The sequence below is a fragment of the Pseudorca crassidens genome, chromosome X (genome assembly GCF_039906515.1).
Source record: "Pseudorca crassidens isolate mPseCra1 chromosome X, mPseCra1.hap1, whole genome shotgun sequence".
Classification (NCBI taxonomy): Eukaryota; Metazoa; Chordata; class Mammalia; order Artiodactyla; family Delphinidae; genus Pseudorca; species Pseudorca crassidens.
The window spans coordinates 71,290,797-71,313,912 of record NC_090317.1 but is presented as its reverse complement, the minus strand read 5'-3'; the positions used below and the strand labels follow the sequence as shown (position 1 = coordinate 71,313,912).

The following is a 23,116-nucleotide window of genomic DNA, read 5'->3' as shown; positions in this document are numbered from 1 at the left end:
CTGCATTCACAGATTCAACCAACTGCAGATCAAAAATATTTTTTTAAAAATTCCAGGGCTGGACTTCCCTGGTGGCGCTGTGGTTAAGAATCCGCCTGCCAATGCAGGGGACACGGGTTCGAGCCCTGGTCCGGGAGGACCCCACATGCCGCGGAGCAACTAAGCTCGTGCACCACAACTACTGAGCCTGTGCTCTACAGCCCGTGAGCCACAACTACTGAAGCCCATGCTCCTAGAGCCCGTGCTCCGCAACAAGAGAAGCCACCACAACGAGAAGCCCATGCACCGCAACGAAGAGTAGCCCCCACTTGCTGCAACTAAAGAAAGCCCACGGGCAGCAACGAAGACCCAACGCAGCCAAAAATTAATTTAAAAATTCCAGAAACTTCCAAAAAGCAAAACTTGAGTTTGCCATGCACAGGCCTAACTATTCACATAACACTTATACTGTATCTACAAACTATTCGCAATTTATATTTATGTTGTATTAGGTATTATAAGTAATCTACAGATGATTTTAAAGTACATGTGAGAATGTGTGTAGGTTATATGTAAATACTACACCATTTTATATAAGGGACTTGAGCATCTGTGGAGTTTGGTATCCGCAGGGCGTCCTGGAAGCAATCCCCCTTGGATACTGAGGGGCGACTGTAATAATTTCTTTCGGTAAGAGCAAAATTTTGTACTACCAATAAATAACCTAGGGGCTTCCCTGGTGGCGCAGTGGTTAAGAATCTGCCTGCCAATGCAGGGGACATGGGTTCCAGCCCTGGTCCAGGAAGATGCCACATGCTTCAGAGCAACTAAGCCCGTGCACACAACTACTGAAGCCCGCATGCCTAGAGCCCGTGCTCTGCAACAAGAGAAGCCACTGCTCGCCGCAACTAGAGAGAGCCTGTGCACAGCAACACAGATCCAGTGCAGCCAAAATAAATAATGAAAAACAACTAAAGCGCTAAAAAAAAAAAAGGTCAATTATTATAGTGGCTTTTCACTAGGTAACACACGGTTAACAATCCATTTCACCCCTTACTGCGTGATCTTGGGCAGGTCACAGCCTCACTGAGCCATTTCCTCAACTAAAAAATGGAAATGCTACCCTCGACCTCAAAGGATTAAACAAGAAACCTGTGTAGAGTACCTAATACATAGTCAGTACTTGATAAATTCTCCAGTGACAGAGCACAGAGTGCTGTGCTGCACTTTATGTTTCTGGGAGGGAACCAAACTAACTCCTTTTCAGTCTACAACCCAAAGATACAATGTGCTAGCATGTGTCAGAATGCAGCTGGTGGTGAGTAAAGGATGGCCAAATGGTAGGCAAAGGGACTCCAGGGTAGGGTACCTGTGATAAAGAAGCTCAGCACCAGGTAGCTTATCCTAGTCTTCGGCTATAGTGAACCGAGAGCCTACAATAGCATGTTAAGTGGGTCTTAGATCTGGAATACTAATGACAAACTTCTGCCTAAACGAATTTTTATATGCATTTGCCAATATCAATCATCTCAATGAAAGAAAGTAAATGAAAAGTAACTTTAATATTATCTGAACTGTGATATACAAAATTGATCATTTTCAGAATAAAATTTAAAATGGCCAGAGTAATGTTACAAAAATTTCTCTAGAAATAACACAGTTCTATTACGTTTATAGAGTATGCCTAAAAGAAAAATACAAGAATATTTGAGTAAAGAAATATTAACCTCGTGCTCAGAATACCAGAATATATGTATAGGAGAAAGCAGGAGCAGGTGGTAAAGGCAAAATTTACAAAAAAAAGTTGGAAACAAAAACTCCCTTTTTGACCTCTCTCACCTTAAGCCTGAATGCTTCATGCTCCCAAAGAATCCAATTATGGGAACAAATTACCTTATACTCAGTTTTGCTTTAAAATACAATAAACAGGTTATATTCTCAAGTTTTATTAAGTTGCTTATACAAACTTAAAGTCATGAGCATGACTTCAGAATCTGAGCTTTTTATGTCAAGTGCTTTAACTAAGCAGTCTAAGGCTTCCTGTATTTTTCCACACTCTTTCAGTTCTTTTCCACGCAAGACAAGAGTCTCATAGTCGTCTGCAGCCTCCAGTGCCTCATCCTGGGGAGAGTCAACCAACTGTCCACCAGACAAAGGCTCAGGGTCACCAGGAAAGGTCTCCTGAGCCAGAGCACCAGGCTTAGGTGTACTTAACCAGCTAGACTTATTTTCTGAAGACAGTGTTTCTCTGGAAGGATCTTCTTCTGTATGCTCTGGGGCTTCACCACTGCTTTCCTCCGCTCCTTCCTCCAGGTAATCTTCAGCAACCTTTGCTTCACTGCTATTGTCAAGTCTTTCCTCCATATCCTCCACATGGTCTAAAACCACATTAATAAGAGACCTCCTAGAAGCCAGGGATCTTCTAGAGTTTATAGACTTATTTAAACTATCAGATATTTTAGGTGAAAAGAACCTTCCAGGTGGACTGATGTCATTTTTGGGAGTTGAGGCATCAAATTGTTTTACAGATAAAAACGGGAAGGGAGATGTGTTGAATGGGTTTGTGCCTGAAGTATCTGTAATAAAAGTATCATGTTCAACTTCATCGTCTGAATCGATACATCTAGCTTTTCTTCTGACTTTCACATTAACTACTACTTCTTCTGGCTCATCATCTTTCTCAGAAAGATCCACACTGAGACATGCTTTGCTATGCACAGACTCTGCTCTGGAATTAGCTGCAGAGCCACACAAGCTATTTTCTTTCTCCACATGCTCCAAAGACTGACTGGAAAAATTTTGTCCATTGTCTGCAGAATCTTCCAAGAAAAGATTGAAGTCACATGCATACTGTGCTGAAGATGCTAAAGGTTCCTCTTCCAACTTGGCCTCATTCACTTGAGCATCCTGTAGTGCACTGTGGGCTGCTGCTAAGTCATCATCAGCTATCTTAATAACAGATACATTTGATTCTGGCCTTTGATATTCCTTTATTTCGGGATTAGCAGGCCAGGGATTGCAGTGATGTAAAATCTCATCCTCCTCTAGTTGATCTAGATTTGGCCCAAGATCAGCTCTGACTGACTTGCTAGGTAAAAAATTGAAACTTCCCTGAGGGCTTTCTTGCTGTGCCTCCCGCATAGGCCCCTCTTGCGATGCCTCTTTTTGGAGAGCCATTCCTGATACAGAGTCAGTCCAAATCTCTTCTACATCTTCACACCCCTTGGGTAAAGTAGCTACAAAATCAGCATCAAATGTACTTGCACACGGGTGCCTACCATCTTGTGGGATGGTAACGTTCATCTTTCTCCTGGCAAGATCTTGTTTTTCACTCTCTTCGGGCAGATCCTCAATGATTACACTTGCCATTTGGTGACTGATTTCTTCTTCCTGGGTGTGGTAAGTTGGTAGAAGAGGTGAAGGCCGAGGCTGTGGTTTATTTAATTCATGGCATTTCTTCTTTGTTTGAGAAAGAAATACAGGTTCTCTCAGCCGTATCCCCTCATTTCCAGCTTTTTGTCTTTCCATTAAGAACTCTGTATTTTGAGACTCGGATTCAACAAGGAATTGAGCTTTCTGAACCCTTTGCTGAATATAGTGAGAGTCTTCGATCACATCAAGCTCTTCTTTAACAGATAGGTCATGTGTGTACATCAAATCATGGTCTGAGATTCCAGCTATCCTCAAAGAGTGCAGGAAGTCAATATGTTCATCTAGTTTCTTATCAGATCTCCTCTGAGCAGCATGCAAAGACTGAAGCTGCATCTGGGTTGCAGAGTTCTGAAAATCCTCAATTGTAAAGAGCTCTCTCAATTCTTGTTTACTAAAATATCGGAAAGGGTTCTTCTTATCACCAGTAGTTTGTCTTATTAATGAGTCCTTGAAAACCTGTCTTCTGTATATTTTTTCCTCTACAGTTCCACAAGTGATTAGCCTATAAACTACAACATTTTCTTTTTGTCCAATTCGGTAAACTCTATCCACAGCTTGAGCATCAGTTGCAGGATTCCAGCTAGGGTCAAAGATGACCACTCTACTTGCTGCGGTTAGTGTTAAGCCAACACCACCTACTTGAGTGGTAAGCAGAAAAACAGAGTAATCTTTATTTTTCTGGAATAAGCTAATTCTTTTTTCTCGTTCCACAAGATGAGTAACTGTTCCATCGATTCTCAATATCTTAAAGTGCCTATTCTTTAACAGGCGTTCGATGATGTTTAGAATTCGTCTTGACTGGCAAAACACCAGAGTTTGATGCCCTTCGTCTCGCAGTCTGTTAAGCAGGTCCATTAGAAATATCATTTTTCCAGATTCTTCCATCAGTGCATCATCACTTATTTGATCAATATGGTCCACATCTGAGGAATCTTCCCCTTCAATTTCATCTTGAACAGAGAATTTGACAGCTCCTAGATTCAGCAAACCACAAGCCCGTGCAGATAGCAGCCTAGGATGATCACAGAGCTTCTTTAAGACACCTAGCTCAGCCAAAGGTGAGCGTGTCTCCATTAACAACTCCTTGATATGATCTAGAGACACAAATTTCCTGTATATTTCTTCCTGTAAAGGTACAAGACGTATCCAAATAATTAAATCATTTTTTCTGGAAAGGGAAGGCATTTCACATATGACACCAACATCTGGACTCTTTTCACTAAGCTGGACCTCTGGGTTGCTTGACTTTTTCTTCTGTACCTCTTCTTTAGTCCTCCTAAGAAAATAGGGCTTTATGATTGCCATTAAGTTTTCAGATATTTTAAATCCCAAGGCTTTTTCCCCTGGGGTAGCATCCTTCTCTCTTGCTCTAGTAATAGGATTTTCGTACTCCATTTTAAAAGTTTTTAATGTTCCTAGCAGGGACCCTTGACAAGCAAAATCAAACAGGGACCACAGTTCTTGTAAATTATTCTGGATCGGGGTTCCTGTGAGGAGGATGCGATTACTGGCAGGAATTGCACGAGCACATATTGCTGACTTGGTAGATGAGGTTTTTATTTTATGTGCTTCATCAAGGATGACATAGTCCCACACAAACTCTTGGCCATTCAAGCTGGAAAGTTGCTGCCAATTATTGATTAACATTTGGTATGTGGTGATAATGACACCATTCCTTTGCTGAATCCGACTGAGGTTTCTGGTACGTTCATCCTTGCTAGGACCGTGAAAGGTTTTGACTCTCATTCCTGGGGTCCACTTGACAAATTCTTTTAGCCACGTGCTGATGAGACTGGTTGGCATGATCAGTAGCACATGGTTCACAAGTGAAGCATCAAACATACCAGAAAGGAAAGCGATGATTTGAACAGTCTTTCCTAATCCCATATCATCTGCCAGAATACCACCTCTCCTTCCATCCCTATACAGGCTATAGAGGAAAGCTACACCTTCCTTCTGGTACTCAAATAGTTGGTTGTGCAGTTCTCGATAGAGCAGCAGGCCAGAGTTGCACACATCCGTGAATTCATCATCTCCATGTTCTGCCAACTCCTCCAAGGCTTCCTGTAGTTTTTGGATTCTGCTCATCACCTTTTCATTGGGAAAAATGTCCTTTGCCAAATTGAAAAGTTTAAGTGCTTCTTCCAGATCTCCATTCTTAGTTGCTGCTTTGGCCTCTTTCACGTATCTGTAAAAAAAAAAAAAAAAAAGTTTAAAAAAAGATATATATATAGAGAAATTGATAGGTAGAAGATTAGAAAGAAAGGAAACGGATTGAACATTTAGTCTAAGAACACTTTAGAGTCCATTTTGGAATCCAAGCCACAGTTGAGCTTTCAATATCCTCAATTCAGGATGGGAAAGATGAGCACAGAAGATGCCAATGAAAGCTGGCACCACTTAAGAAGACACAAATATCCACCAGACACTGCCAGTAACAACTTCACGCATTAGTTGTAGGAAATGTATGTGGAAAGGTTATTGCACATACAGTAACAAACCAACCAACCTATATTGTGGGAGCATCGAAACAGGAAGATACATGGGCACTTCTCGGACCTTATTTTTCTGGACCTCTATTCACACTATTGATTACTCTCTCCTTACAATTCCCTCCTTCCACCAGATTCCTGTAGATTCCACCTGGTTTCCTCCCCCATCGCTGGCCCTTTCTTCTCTGTGTCCTTCTTAGGCTCCTATTCTTCCTCCGCAAGGGCTCAGTCCTGGGCCCTCTTCTCACTCCTTTTACTCTTTCCTCATCGTCTCCCAGAGGTTCCACTCCCACCTATGTGCTCATAACTCCTAAAGCACTTTCTCCAACCCAGGGCTTGCCCTCAAGCTCTAGTCTAGACCCATATTCCAATTACCTTCTGGACATCTCCACTTGAAAGTTTCACATGCACCTCCAATTCAATTAATCCCAAATTAAACTTATTATTTCCCCTCTTAAAACGTGCTTCTCGGGACTTCCCTGGTGGTCCAGTGGCTAAGACTTTGTGCTCCCAATGCAGGGGGTCCGGGTTCGATCCCTGGTTGGGGAACTAGATCCCACATGGATACCACAACTAAGAGTCTGCATGCTGCAACCAAGAAGGCTGCATGCCACAACTAAGATCCTGTGTGCCACAACTGGGACCTGGTGCAGCATGCATGAATGCATAAATAAATAAACATGCTTCCCCATTTGTGTGGTAATAAATGACACTACCATCCACTTAGCCATATAAGCTAGAAATAGAAAGATCATCCTTGATCTCCAAACCAGATATGAGTCATCCTTGACTTCTCCCTCTTTTTAACCACCTCACCCCTTAGCCAACAGTCCCCCAAGCCCTACTAACTTTATTTTCCAAATATAACCTGTGTCAAAACAGAAATATAGATCAATGGAACAGGATAGAAAGCTCAGAGATAAACCCACACACATATGGTCACCTTATCTTTGATAAAGGAGGCAAGAATATACAATGGAGAAAAGACAGTCTCTTCAGTAAGTGGTGCTGGGAAAACTGGACAACTACATGTAAAATAATGAAATTAGAACACTCCCTAACACTGTACACAAAAATAAAATAGATTAAAGACTTAACTATAAGGCCAGACACTATAAAACTCTTAGAGGAAAACATAGGCAGAACACTCCATAACATAAATCACAGCAAGATCCTTTCTGACCCACTTCTCCTAGAGAAATGGAAATAAAAACAAAAATAAATGGGACCTGATGAAACTTAAAAGCTTTTGCACAGCAAAGGAAACTAAAAACAAGATGAAAAGACAGCCCTCAGAATGGGAGAAAATATTTGCAAATGAAGCAACTGACAAAGGATTAATCTCCAAAATATACAAACAGCTCATGCAGCTCAATATCAAAAAAACAAGCAACCCAATCCAAAAATGGGCCGAAGACCTAAATAGACATTTCTCCAAAGAAGATATACAGATTGCCAACAAACACATGAAAGGATGCTCAACATCACTAGTCATTAGAGAAATGCAAATCAAAACTACAGTGAGGTATCACCTCACACCAGTCAGAATGGCCATCATCAAAAAATCTACAAACAATAAATGCTGGAGAGGGTGTGGAGAAAAGGGAAGCCTCTTGTACTGTTGGTGGGAATGTAAATTGATACAGCCACTATGGAGAACAGTATGGAGGTTCCTTAAAAAACTAAAAATAGAACTACCATATGACCCAGCAATCCCGCTACTGGGCATATACCCTGAGAAAACCATAATTCAAAAAGAGTCATGTACCACAATGTTCACTGCAGCTCTATTTACAATAGCCAGGACATGGAAGCAAACTAAGTGTCCATTGACAGATGAATGGATAAAGAAGATGTGGCAGGGCTTCCCTGGTGGCGCAGTAGTTGAGAGTCCACCTGCCGATGCAGGGGACACAGGTTCGTGCCCCGGTCCAGGAAGATCCCACATGCCGAGGAGCGGCTAGGCCCGTGAGCCATGGCTGCTGAGCCTGCGCGTCCGGAGCCTGTGCTCCGCAACGGGAGAGGCCACAACAGTGAGAGGCCCGCGTACCGCAAAAAAAAAAAAAAAAAAAAAAGATGTGGCACATATATACAATGGAATATTACTCAGCCATAAAAAGAAATGAGATTGAGTTACGTGTAGCAAGGTGGATGGACCTAGAGACTGTCATACAGAGTGAAGTAAGTCAGAGAAAAATAAATACCATATGCTAACACATATATATGGAATCTAAAAAAGAAAAAAAATGGTTCTGAAGAACCTAGGGGCAGGACAGGAATAAAGATGCAAACATAGAGAATGGACTTGAGGACACGGGGAGGGGGAAGGGTAAGCTGGGACGAAGTGAGAGAGTGGCATGGACATATATATACTACCAAATGTAAAACAGATAGCTAGTGGGAAGCAGCTGCATCGCAAAGGGAGATCAGCTCGGTACTTTGTGTCCACCTAGAGGGGTGGGAGGGAGATGCAAGAGGGAGTAGATATGGGGATGTATGTATATGTATAGCTGATTCACTTTGTTATACAGCAGAAACTAACACACCAGTGTAAAGCAATTATACTCCAATAAAGATGTTAAAAAACAAACAAACAAAAACAAATATAACCTGTGTCTTTCTCTCCCATCTCTACTACTACTGTGGTCCAAGTCACCATCATCTCTGGATTGGATAACTGCAACTTCCTACTCACTGGTCTCCCTACATCCACTCTTGGCCCCTCCAATACATTCTCTACATAGCAGCCAGTGATATTGTCTTAAAACATAAAAGAAATCGTCACTCTTCTGCTTAAAATTCTTCAGTGGTTTACAGTTGATAAGATTTTGAAAGGGTGCCATAACAATTCACTGAGAAAAGGATAGTCTTTTCAACTAAATACCCATGTGCAAAAGAATGAAAGTAGTCCCCAACCTCACACCATACACAAAAATTAATTCAAAATGAATCAAAGACCTAAATATAAGCGCTAAAACTATAAAACTCTTAGAAGAAAATATAAGTATAAATCTCCATGACCTTGGATTTGGCAATGGTTTCTTAGATATGATGCCAAACACACAAGCAACCAAAGGGAAAAATAAATTAGGCTTCATAAAAGCTAAAAACTTGGGGACTTCCCTGGTGGTCCAGTGGATAGGACTCCACGCTCCCAATGCAGGGGACCCGGGTTGATCCCTGGTCGGGGAACTAGATCCCACATGCATGCCACAACTGAAGAGCCTGCATGCCACAACTAAGACCTGGTACAGCCAAATAAATAAATAAATATTTTTTAAAAAACAGCTAAAAGCTTTTGTGCTTCAAAGGATACCATGAAGAAAGTGAAAAGACAACCCAAGGAATGAGAGAAAATACTTGCAAATCTTGTACCTGGATAAAGGATTTGTACCTAGAATATATAAAGAACTCTAAGAACTCAATAATTAAAAGACAAATAGGGACTTCTCTGGTGGTCCAGTGGCCAGGACTCAGTGCTTTCAGTGCTGTGGCCCCGAGTTCGATCCCTGGTCAGGGAACTAGGATCCCACAAGCTGCGCAGCATGGCCAAAAAAAAAAAGAGACAAATAACCCAATTAAGGTGGTCAAAGGATCTGACTAGACATTTCTCCAAAGAAGATATACAAATAGCCAATAACCATATGAAAAGATGCTCAACATCATTAGTCATCAGGGAAAATGCAAACCAAAATCACAATGATACCACTTCATGCCCATTAGGATGGCTAGAATCAAACAGAGAGAAAATACCAAGTGTTGAGAGCAATGTGGAAAAACTGGAACTCTATAACACTATTGGTAGGAAGGTAAAATGGTGCAGCTGCTTTGGAAATTAGTCTGTCGGTTCCTCAAAAAGTTACACATAGAGTTACCATGTGATTTAGGAATTCTACTCCCAGGTACATACTCAAGAGAAATGAAAACATTTGATCACAGAAAATCTTGTACATGAATGTTCATAGCAGTATTATATTATTCACAAAGCCAAAAGGGGAAATAACACAAATGTCCATCAACTGATGAATAGATTAAAATGTGGTATATCCACACAATGGAATATTATGCAGCCATAAAAAGGAATGAAATACTGATTCACGCTACAGCATGAATCAGTCGTGGAAACATTTAGCTGCATGAAATAATAAGCCAGTCACTCACAGATGCAGAACACACTAGTGGTTACCAGTGGGGAGAGGGATGGGGGAGGGACAATATAGGGGTAGGGGATTAAAAGGTACAAACTATTAGGTATAAAATAAGCTACAATGATATATTGTACAACACAGGGAATATAGCCAATATTTTATAATAACTATAAATGGAGTATAACCTTTGAAAATTGTGAATCACTATATCATACATCTGTAATTTACATATTGTATATCAACTATACATCCAAAAGAAAAAGCCAGTCACGAAAGGCCACACATTTTATGATTCCATTTATATGAAATGTCCAGAACACACAAATTCACAGAAAAAGTAGATTAGTAGTTGCCAGGGGCTGGGGGTGCTGGGGGATTCATGGACTTGGGGGTGGTACGTATGATGGCTACAGGGTAAGGAATTTCTTTCAGGGTGATAAAAATGTTCTAAAACTAACTGTGGTGATGGGTGCACAACTCTGTGAATATACTAAAAATTATTAAATTGTATATTATAAATCAGTGAAATGTATGGTATGAGAATGATACCTCAACAAAGCTGTTAACAACAACAAAAAAAATCTTGGGACTTCCCTGGTGGCGCAGTGGTTAAGAATCCGCCTGCCAATGCAGGGGACACGGATTCGATCCCTGGTCCGGGAAGATCCCACATGCCACAGAGCAACTAACCCCGTGCGCCACAACTACTGAGCCTGCGCTCTACAACCCACGAGCCACAACTACTGAGCCTATGCACCGCAACTGCTGAAGCCTGTGTGCTCTAGGGCCTGTGCTCCGCAACAAGAGAAGCCACCACTATGAGAAGCCCGAGCACCACAACGAAAAGTAGCCACCGCTCGCCACAACTAGAGAAAGCCCATACACAGCAAGACCCAAAGCAGCCAAAAAAAAAAAAAATCTTCAGTGGCTTCCTATGGCCTACAGAATGAAGTTTAAGCTCCTTAGCTTGGCATTCCAAGCCCTGACTGATACAGCCAGGAACTGCTGACCTCCCTGCCTTAACTTCTGCCACCTCCTGCCTCAAACATTTTATTTTAACCCCTTATGCCCGTTATACAGTGTTATGACCTCTAAAGCGTAAGCTCACCCCATCTTTTCTGGAGTACACTCCTCTCCTTTCACCAAGCTTACCTCAATGAACTCATTCTTTTTTTTAAATTAATCTATTTATTGATTTATTTATTGATTTATTTATGGCTGCATTGGGGTTTTTTTAATATCTTTATTGGAGTATAATTGCTTTACAATGGTGTGCTAGTTTCTGCTTCATAACAAAGTGAATCAGTCACATACACACATATGTTCCCATATCCCTTCCCCCTCACATCTCCCTCCCTCCCACCCTCCCTATCCCACCCCTCTAGGTGGTCACAAAGCACCGAGCTGATCTCCCCGTGCTATGCGGCTGCTTCCCACTAGCTATCTATTTTACATTTGGTAGTGTATATATGTCCATGCCACTCTCTCACTTTGTCACAGCTTACCCTTCCCCCGCCCATATCCTCAATTCCATTCTCTAGTAGGTCTGTGTTTTTATTCCTGTCTTAGCCTGGGTTCTTCATGACATTTTTTTTTCTTAGATTCCATATATATATGTGTTAGCATATGGTATTTGTCTTTCTCTTTCTGACTTACTTCACTCTGTATGACAGACTCTAGGTCCATCCACCTCACTACAAATAACTCAATTTCGTTTCTTTTTATGGCTAATATTCCATTATATACATGTGCCACATCTTCTTTATCCATTCATCCGATGATGGACACGTAGGTTGTATCCATCTCCTGGCTATTGTATCTTTGATATCTTTGATAAAGGAGGCAAGAATACACAGTGGAGAAAAGGTAGCCTCTTCAATAAGTCGTGCTGGGAAAACTGGACAGCTACACGTAAACTAATGAAATTAGAACACTCCCTAACACCATACACAAAAATAAACTCAAAATGGATTAGAGACCTAAATGTAAGACCAGACACTATAAAACTCTTAGAGGAAAACACAGGAAGAACACTCTTTGACATAAATCACAGCAAAATCTTTTTTGATCCACCTCCTAGAGTAATGGAAATAAAAACAAAAATAAACAAATGGGACCTAATGAAACTTAAAGGCTTTTGCAAAGCAAAGGAAACTACATACAAAAAGATGAAAAGACAACGCTCAGAATGGGAGAAAATATTTGCAAATGAATCAATGGACAAAGGATTAATCTCCAAAATATATAAACAGCTCACGCAGCTCAATATTAAAAAAACAAACAACCCAATCAAAAACTGGGCAGAAGACCTAAATAGACATTTCTCCAAAGAAGACATACAGATGGCCAAGATGCACATGAAAAGCTGCTCAACATCACTAATTATTAGAGAAATGCAAATCAAAACTACAATGAGGTATCACCTCACACCAGTTGGAATGGGCATCATCAGAAAATCTACAAACAACAAATGCTGGAGAGGGTGTGGAGAAAAGGGAACCCTCTTGCACTGTTGGTGGGAATGTAAATTGATACAGCCACTATGGAGAACAGTATGGAGGTTCCTTAAAAAACTAAAAATAGAATTACCATATGACCCAGCAATCCCACTACTGGGCATATACCCAGAGAAAACTATAATTCAAAAAGACACATGCACCCCAATGCTCACTGCAGCACTATTTACAATAGCCAGCTCATGGAAGCAACTTAAATGCCCACTGACAGATGAATGGATAAAGAAGATGTGGTACATATATACAGTGGAATATTACTCAGCCATAAAAAAGAACGAAACTGGGTCATTTGTAGAGACGTGGATGGATCTAGAGACTGTCATACAGAGTGAAGTAAGCCAGAAAGAGAAAAACAAATATTGTATATTAACGCATATATGTGGAACCTAGAAAAACGGTACAGATGAACCGGTTTGCAGGGCAGAAAGAGAGACAGATGTAGAGAACAAACGTATGGACACCAAAGTGGGGGGAAGTGGCAGGGGCAGGTGTGGTGGTGGTGGGATGAATTGGGAGATTAGGATTGACATATATACACTAATATGTATAAAATAGATAACTAATAAGAACCTGCTGTATAAAAAGTAAAATAAAATTCAAAAAAAAATTTGTAAGATGAGCCTGGAGCATCTTGTACTGTCAGAAAGTAAGGAAGTGCTCAAAACAAACAAAAAAAACAAACAACACACCACAATGATGGGAGTATGTCAAAGAGACACAGGAGCCAAATGAAAGAGCTCCCAATGGTCATAGCTCGAAGAATTTGAGCAACAAAATAAAGTAGTACTGGATTATAACCCAAAGTATAAAATAAATATCCATGAGTCCATACTAATATAAATGAGTGAATAAATACATATAGGAGATAAGACAAATCTCCCATACAGAAGAATTTCAAATAATTTATGTAGATACTCCACCCTCAAGAAGATGGAGCATAATTCCTGCTCCTTAGCTGTGGAGTGCATGTAGTAACATCCTTACAAAGAGTACAGTATGGAAAGGTGCAGTGGGGGAAAGAGTAACTTTAAAGTGAAGAAACTGGGAATTCCCTGGTGGTCCAGTGGTTAGGATTCCAGCTTCCACTGCAGGGGGCATGGTTTGATCCCACAAGCCATGCAGTGCAGCCAAAAAAAAAAAAACCCACCAAAAACCAAAAAAAATAAAATAAACTGAAGAAACCTGGCAAACAGTACCCCAGCCAGGTGATTACAGTCAACATCAACAGTGATAAGTCATGTGGGTAGTACGTACCCTTGGTACGATTTAATGAGAAGGGTACTTTACCTCTGTAGTCTTCCCCCCAACCCTGCCCCAAACCAAAAACCCCAGTCTAATCATGAGAAAATACATTGACAAATCCCAGCTGGGGGAACAGTCTACAAACTGCCTGATCAGTACTCTTTAAAACGGTCAAGGTCATCAAAAACACGGCAAGTCTAAGAAACTGTCACAGGCAAGAAGAACCTAAAGAGACAGATGACTAAATGTAATGTGGTGTCTTAGATAGGATGCTGGAACAGAAAAAGGACATTAGGTAAAAACTAAGGAAATCCAAATAAAGTATGGATTTAGTTAATAATAATGTATCAGTATTGGTTTATTAACTGTAATTAATGTACCAAACGAATGTAAGATGTTAACAATAGGGGAAACTAGGTGTGGGGTATATGGGAACTCTCTGTACTATTTTTGTGATATTCCTGTAAATCTAAAACTACTCTAAAATTAAAAGTTTGTTTAAAAAAATTATCCATTTGTGTATCTGCCTGCTTGTGTACCTGCCTGTGAACTCCTTGATAACAGGGGTAGGGATCAGGTCTTAGAGCAGACACTCATTAAAGTCAGGTGACTGAGGGCTTCCCTGGTGGTGCAGTGGTTGAGAGTCCGCCTGCCAATGCAGGGGACATGGGTTCGTGCCCCGGTCCGGGAAGATCCCACATGCCACGGAGCGGCTAGGCCCGTGAGCCATGGCCGCAGAGCCTGCACGTCTGGAGCCTGTGCTCCGCAACAGTAGACACCACAATAGTGAGAGGCCCACGTACAGCAAAAAAAAAAAAAAAGTCAGGTGAATGAAAAGATGAAGAAACGAAGAAAAGAGCCCACTGGCTACAAAACTCTGCCATTCCTACCCTGGCAGGTTAGCTGCCCACCTCCCCTACTCTGGTGGGCTTTAGAATTAAGCTACATTCCCCGTTACTCGATCTCGAACGTGATGCCATAGTGGTGACCACTAGGCTCCTCTACCTGAGAGCCAGACCCTGAACCCATTCAGTGTTCTCCCTTTCGTCCTGGCCCTTCCCACCCCCAGGGTGTCTTCACCTGGATAACTGGTCTTCTGCCTTGGTCTATGTCATTTTTTATTACTGTTAGATTGTCTCCAAGTTCCCAAACCGGTCATCTACCCAGTATCCTGAACCCCTATGAGGCCTAGGCTTCTAACTCCAGCCAGGCCTCCTCCCCAGAGAGAAAAGTGCTGCCCCTGAACCCTAGTTTTTGGCCAGAGTCCCCATAATCATGCACCAACCTCTAAAATGGCAACTGCCTGCCTAGACTTCTTACCACCAGCCCAAGAATCATACTACTGAGTTCTTTCTACCCATCCTCTGGAACTCCCACATTTGTCAACCTTCTGCCTGAACCACAACTGGAATTTTCAGTATTCGTTGGACACCACCACTTTCTGGCTGGGTCAAACCCCCCTGCTGTCAGCCAAACTACCTTCCCAGTCCCTGGAACACTCTAGTTAGCAGATCTAATACTGCATCTCAGCTCTTCCCCTCCACCCTGTCTTCTCCAACAACAAAGTTGGACCTAGGATGGTATTCTTTCCCTATAATGGAATCGGAGGAAAAAAATGAAATCTGCTTTTTATAGCACTGCTCTGGATATCTCGTTATTTACAAGACTACAATGCTTTCTGTAATACAGTTTGATTTAGCCACTTACCCTTCAATCCTGGGCTTGGAAGGAAAACATGTCATTTTTACTACCACTGCAATCACGTGTCCATCTATAATGCATAGGATCCCTAGTGATCTGGAGAACTCAGCTAATACTTCATGGGCTCAAATACTTTTTCCAAAATTTAATAGTTTTAAAAAGATGCTTACATGTTAAAGAACTATTCAGATGCAAAACTGTCAACCCAAAAGAGAGTTTTAATTCCATAGCAAGGGACAACAAAACAAAAACCTTTACATTTTAATGATTGTACCCTAAATTACATGCCTAGAATATGGTTCCCTTTAAGGAACGCTTTAAAGGACATATGGAAAGACTGTATACAAACAACTCCTGGAGGAAAAAGACACAACCATTAAACATAGGCTACAAGTCCTGTACCTGCAAAGCTACCCTTGCATTGGCAGAACTGCCCAGCGGCTAATTCCCTGGGTCCTAACCCATCCTAAAGATCTTTGCCTTAAGAAATCCTGCCCAAGTGGCCATTTAAAACCATCTCTGCCCAAAAGTACTTTGTTTCCCCGGATGCAAAAATCTTCAACCACAGCCAACTAACATCTCAACAATCCCATCCCATCTTCCACCTTTCCATTCCTTGCCTGATACCTTGCGAAGCATTTCCTCTCCACAGAGGGAATGCCAGGCTTAGATGCTGCAAAGTTTTCCTACCAGGAGAAACCAATTAGCCATGCTATACCTATATGCCAGAAAGCTAAGCCCTGCTAAACAAAGCAGTGTTTGCAAATCAGCAGCTGAAAAGACACAAGCTTAAACTGCAGAGCCAGGCACTAGGTTTTCCCTAATCTGGAGGGCCCTTTGGAACATTCCCTATGATGTTCTTCTGGAATGTGACAAGACAGGGGACTAAATGCAAAGACCCCAACCCAATAAAACTTTATCAGCTTCACTTGCAAAGCAACCAGAAGTTGCTCTTTTCTAACCTGACCACCAGCCACAGGGCCTCTGGTAGTGGTATAGGAGCCTGGTCTTGCTAATCTCAGTCCATGTGAGTAGAGTTATCGCTGTCCTTCCTACAAGAACTCAGTTCCCATAACCTATAATGGAAAAGAATCTAATTCAGATATATATATCTGAATCATCTTGCTGTACACCTGAAACTAACACAACATTGTAAATCAACTATATTTCAATAATTTTGTGTGTGTGTGTGGTACGCGGGCCTCTCACTGTTGTGACCTCTCCCATTGCAGAGCACAGGCTCCAGACGCACAGGCTCAGAGGCCATGGCTCACGAGCCCAGCTGCTCCGCGGCATGTAGGATATTACCGGACTGGGGCACGAACCAGTGTCCCCTGCATCGGCAGGTGGACTCTCAACCACTGCGCCACCAGGGAAGCCCAATAAAAATTTTTTAAAAAGAACTCAGTTCCCCTATTCTGATCCAGCCCCCTCATAAGGAGCTCACTGACACATCTCTATGTATCCAGTCCCCTTCTCAAGACGCATGTGGATACATCATACACAATTGGTTAAGTCTTTTGATTCTCAATCAAAATCAATAAAACACGTGTGGCTGACATAAAAACTGCAGATGGGGACTTCCCTGGTAGCGCAGTGGTTAAGACTCCACACTTCCAATGCAGGGGGCTCGGGTTCGTTCCCTGGTCAGGGAACTACATCCCACATGCATGCCGCAACTAAGAGTTTGCATGCCACAACTAAGGAGCCTGCGTGCCGTGACTAAGGAGCCAGTGAGTCACAGCTAAGGAGCCTGCGAGCCAAAACTAATGAGCCCACCTACCTCCACTAAGGAGCCCACATGCTGCAACTAAGGAGCCGGCTAGCCGCAACTAAGGAGCCCACGAGCCACAACTAAGGAGCCCACCTGCCACAACTAAGACCTGGCACAAACAAACAAATAAATAAATAAATATTAAAAAAAAACACTGCAGATGACCTGAATGCCAGTATTGGAAACTGGTCCATCAAAACCTGGATCACTAGGACTTCCCTGGTGGTAGAGTGGTTAAGAATCTGCCTGCCGGGCTTCCCTGGTGGCGCAGTGGTTGAGAGTCCGCCTGCCGATGCAGGGGACGCGGGTTCATGCCCCGGTCTGGGAAGATCCCACATGCCGCGGAGCGGCTGGGCCCGTGAGCCATGGCTGCTGAGCCTGCGCGTCCGGAGCCTGTGCTCCGCAACGGGAGAGGCCACAACAGTGAGAGGCCCACATACCGCAAAAAAAAAAAAAAAAAAAAGAATCTGCCTGCCAATGCAGGGGACACGGGTTCGAGCCCTGGTCCAGGAAGATCCCACATGCCACAGAGTAACTAAGCCTGTGCACTACAACTACTGAGCCTGCGCTCTAGAGCCTGCATGCTGCAACTACTGAGCCTGCGTGCTGCAACTACTGAAGCCCACACGCCTAGGCCCATGTTCCACAAGAGAAGCCACCGCAATGAGAAGCCCGTGCACCGCAACGAAGAGTAGCCCCCGCTCACCACAACTAGAGAAAGCCCGCGTGCAGCAATGAAGACCCAACGCAACCAAAACACGCACACACACACACACACACACACACACACACACACACCCCTGCATCACAGAACTAGACTGGGAAGATGGCCACCTTTTGGCCTTACTTCCAGGGGTGATCATTTTAACCAAAGTGGAAAATAATTTATAATAATAACTTATAAATACAAACTTATTATTAAATAGCAACCTCTGGGATAAATTAGAAGAGAATATGGTCCACATTTCAGTCAAATAGCAAGTATTACTAACTATTTAATAGTTAGCTTTCCCCTGCTTAGCCCCATTTGTGAGATGGACATCTAAGAATAAAAAACAAATGAACAGAGCTTCCCTGGTGGCGCAGTGGTTGAGAGTCCACCTGCCGATGCAGGGGACACGGGTTCGTGCCCCAGTCTGGGAAGATCCCACATGCCGCGGAGCGGCTGGGCCCGTAAGCCATGGCCGCTGAGCCTGCGCGTCCGGAGCCTGTGCTCCACGGGGGGGGGGGGCAGGGCCAAAACGGTGAGAGGCCCGCGTACCACAAACAAACAAACAAACAAACAAAACCCCCCTACACTGCTTTATTCTTTAAAAAAAAAATTTTTTTTAATTTATTTATTTTTGGCTGCATTGGGTCTTCGTTGCCGTCAACTCTTCATTGCAGTGCATGGGCTTCTCACCGCAGTGGCTTCTCTTCTTGCAGCATATGGGCTCTAGGACCACGGGCTTCAGTAGTTGTGTCACGTGGGCCCAGTAGTTGTGGCTCATGGGCTCTAGAGCACAGGCTCAGTAGTTGTGGCCCACGGGCTTAGTTGCTCCACAGCACGTGGGATCTTCCCAGACCAAGGATCGAACCCATGTCCCCTGCATTGGCAGGCAGATTCTTAACCACTGCGCCACCAGGGAAGCCCTCTTTTTTTTTTAAATTTTTTTTGATGTGGACCATTTTTAAAGTCTTTATTGCATTTGTTAAAATATTGCTTCTGCTTCATGTTTTGGTTTTTTTGGCCCCAAGGCATGTGGGATCTTAGCTCCCCGACCAGGGACTGAACCCACACCCCGTACCTTGGAAAGCGAAGTCTTAACCACTGGACTGCCAGGGAAGTCCCCTTGCTTTACTCTTAATAGCCAAAAAATGGAAACAGCCCAACTGTCCATCAGCTTGAATTATCGATCTGTGGTATATTCAAATAATAGAATACTACTCGATAACAGAAAAGAATGAACTACCATATGTATGAAAGCATGCATAAGTTCATACATGTATGAATCTCAAAAACATTATTCTGAGCCAAAGAAGCCAGGTATAAAAGTAGAAGCAGTATGATTTTTTTTACTTACGTGAAGTTCTGTAATAGGCAAAACTAATCTGTGGTAGAAAACATCAGAGCAGTGGTTGCCTCTGGAGGTAGAAGGTGGGAGTGGGGATTGCCTGGGAAGGGGCATAAGGGAACTTTCTGGGGTGATGATAATGTTCTATACCTTGACAGGGGTTTGGGTTACACAGGTGTATGCATTTGTCAAAACTCAATAAATGTACACTTAAGGTGTGTCCATTTCTTGGTATGTAAACTTTACTTCAAAAGAAAAAAAACCTAAAATATTGAAATCTAGTTAATGGTAAGTATGCTGAAGCAGGAGGAAATATCCTGATGTCTGCAACTTACTTTGAAATGCATCCAAAAAATGAGATGGATTGGTACAGTAGATATGTGATAAAAACAAATATAGTGAAATGTTAATAATAGAATCTGGGTGGTGGGTCAAAAAAAAACGGGGCCTGCTTTGCCCATAGACTGCTGCCTCTCAGTTCAAAGGCACACATAACTGGGAGTCATAACTCAACACACTGCAATTTGGCTTCTTACCCAAGCACCCTAATGCAACTGTTTTCACCAAAGGCACCAATGACCTCCATATTGCCAAACTCAGTGGCCACTTCTTGGCCTTTCTTGACCTTTCTGCTGCAGTTAAAAGCACTGAGGGACTTCCCTGGTGGTCCAGTGGCTAAGATTCCGAGCTCCGAATACAGGGGGCCCGGGTTCAATCCCTGGTCAGGGAACTAGATCCCACATGCCGCAACTAAAGATCCGCACACCGCAACGAAGATCCCGCGTGCTGCAACTAAGACCTGGCACAGCCAAATAATAAATAAAGAAATGTTTTTTAAAATAAAAAATAAATAAAACCACTGACCACCATGGGACTTCCCTGGTGGTCCAGTGGTTTAGACTCCACGCTTCCACTGCAGGAGGTGCGGGTTTGATCCCTGGTCGGGGAAGTAACATCCTGCATGCCAGTAATGCGTGGCCAAAAAAACCCACTAACCATCATCCCCCTCGTTAACTTTTCCCTCCTCCTTGGGTACAGTGGCACACAACACTCTCTCCTGGATTTCTTCCTACCTCTCTAACCATTCCTTCTCAGTCTGCATCTTGGATTCCTCCCCCTCTGCCTGTCCCCATATAAACATTGATATTTCCAAGGATCTTTTTGTTGTCATTGCCCTTCTGCCCTTCTGACTCTATGTACTTTACCCCAGAAGATTTTATTCACAGCAGTGGCTTCCTACTGGGTTGAATAGTATCCCCCCAAATTTCATGTTGACCTGGAACATGTGAATGTGACCTTATTTGGGAAAATAGAGTATTTTGCAGATGTAATCAAGTTAAGATGAAGTCATACTGGATAAGGGTGGGCCCTAATCCAACATGGTGTCCTTATAAGAGGTATATTTGCACACAGAGAGACAGACAGAGTGGAGAATGCCATGAGAAGACAGAGGCAGAGACTGGAGTAATGCATCTACATGCCAAGGAACTCCAAGGATCGCCAGCACCACCAGAAGCTAAGAGAGGCATGGAACAGATTCTCTCTCACAGCCTCCAAAAAGAAACTAACCCTGCTGACACCTTGATTTCAGACTTCTGGACTCAGGAACTATGAGAGAATAAATTTCTGGGGAATTTTTTTATTGTGGTAAAATCTATGTAAGATAAAATTTGCCATTTTAACCATTTTAATTGTACTTCAATGGCATTAATTACATTCATAATGTAAAACCATCACCACTATCTATTTCTAAAACTTTTACATCACCCCAAACATAAACTCTGTACCGATTAAGCAATAACTCTCCATCCCTCCCTGCCCCCAGCCCCTGGTAACCTCTATACTTTCTGTCTCTATGTTGCCTATTCTAGGTATCTTATACAAGTGGAATCATACAATATTTGTCCTTTTGTGGCTGGCTTATTTCACCTAGCATAATGTTTTCAGGGTTCATCCATATTGTAGCATGTATCACAATTTTACTCCTTTTTAAGTCTGAATACTCCACTGCATGGAAAAACATTTTGTTTATCCATTCATCTGTTGGTGGACACTTGGGCTGTTTCCACCTTTTGGCTCTTATAAATACTGCTGCAACGAACACTGGTGTACAAGTATCTGTTTGGGTCCCTGTTTTCAATTCTATTGGGTATATACCTAAGAGTGGAATTGCTGGCTCATATGGAAATTCTGTGTTTAACTTTTTGAGGAACTGCCATTTGTTTAAGGAGATGGATGTGGGTAGGTGGGAAGTAAAGCAATCTGAAGGAGATATAATAATTTGGCTAAGAAAAGGAACAGAACAACTGACCCAGGCCCAGATATCCCCATTTTATAATATGAGGAAACTGAGACTCAGCATGGCATGGTCAAATGAATTGTCTGAAGTTAACCAGCTAGCAAAGCAAGTGGCAGAGCTAGAATTTTAACTGAAGCCTGAAAAATCCAAAGCTACTGCTCTATCCACCATTCCACCTTGCCTGCATATTATATTTTTCACTGGCCTACCATCAAGGTCCAAAGATCTGCTTTCACTCCCCCAACCTCCACTGTGTTCCAGCAATACTAAACTCCTACACTGCTCTGAAGGGGCCAGCCATGCTTCCTCTTGCTTCTGAACCTTTACACATAAAACTATCTAGTATGCCACGTACATCAGCTTCTTCCCCACTGCTTAGTTAATTCCCGCTCATCCTTTAATAATATACTTTTTAAAGTAAATTTATTTATTTTATTTATTTATTTTTGGCTGTGTTGGGTCTTTGTTGCTATGCGCAGGCTTTCTCTAGTTGCCGTGAGCGGGAGCTACTCTTCTTTGCGGTGCACGGGCTTCTCATTGTGGTGGCTTCTCTTGTTGCGGAGCACGGGCTCTAGGCGCGCGGGCTTCAGTAGTGTGGCACATGGGCTCAGTAGTTGTGGCACGCGGGCTCTAGAGTGCAGGCTCAGTAGTTGTGGCACACAGGCTTAGTTGATCCGTGGCATGTGGGATCTTCCTGGACCAGGGCTCGAACCCGTGTCCCCTGTATTGGCAGGTGGATTCTTAACCACTGTGTCACCAAGGAAGTGACAACTCCCCCCTCCCCTCCCTCCCTCTCCCTCTCTCCCTCTCTCCCTCTCTCTCTCTTTCTCTCCCCCCCCCCCACACACACACAAAGCCTGGATTAGGGACACATCCTCTGTATTTATATCTATCATATGAAATTTTCTGTTTGCTTTCTTCCACACTAGACTATAAGGACATGTGTCTTCTTCATCATTGCATCCTTAGCAACCAGCAGTGTGCGCTGGTCCACAGGAGGCATTTGGTAAATGTTCCCTGAAGGCATGGAATGGTGAGATCGGGATAGATACTCGGAAAGTTAAGAGAAAGCAAGCATCTTTCATATACAATGGGCAGTCTTTTGTCCTTCCAGGAGTTTGCAACTCTCTGAAACCTTCTTCCACTAACCATACATTAGCAGATCTTAATGGAGGAACTTGAGCTTAGCCATAAGGCCCAGCAGAAGCTTAAATCCTGAGACATAATTGGTCCTGAATTAGCTCTAATCACAGGTAGCATGAAGGCACCAATCCCCAGTAATGCCCCAGTAAGCTCTCGCTCAGAATATTCTCCTGTGATAATCACCCAATGTTTATAGGTCCTCCACTGGTGAAACTGTAACCACTGTGGTTGGAGGACATTTGACCAACCAAAATAAGCTAAGAAACATTCAGTTGTTCATCAAATATGTATTAAGCATTTACCACATGTCAAGCATTGTGCTAAATGCTGGAGATA

The 23,116-nt window shown here is 42.7% G+C and overlaps 1 protein-coding gene across 1 annotated transcript in view; it reads right to left on the bottom strand.

Annotated features, from left to right (window-relative positions):
• Positions 1-1,576: 1,576 nt before the first annotated feature.
• Positions 1,577-23,116, bottom strand: part of ERCC6L (ERCC excision repair 6 like, spindle assembly checkpoint helicase) — a 50,605-nt gene continuing 29,065 nt past the window's right edge. Inside the window, exon 2 of the mRNA XM_067724672.1 lies at positions 1,577-5,599. Coding sequence (XP_067580773.1) covers positions 1,918-5,599 — 3,682 coding nt within the window. The 3' untranslated portion in view covers positions 1,577-1,917. The remainder of the gene's footprint in view (positions 5,600-23,116) is intronic.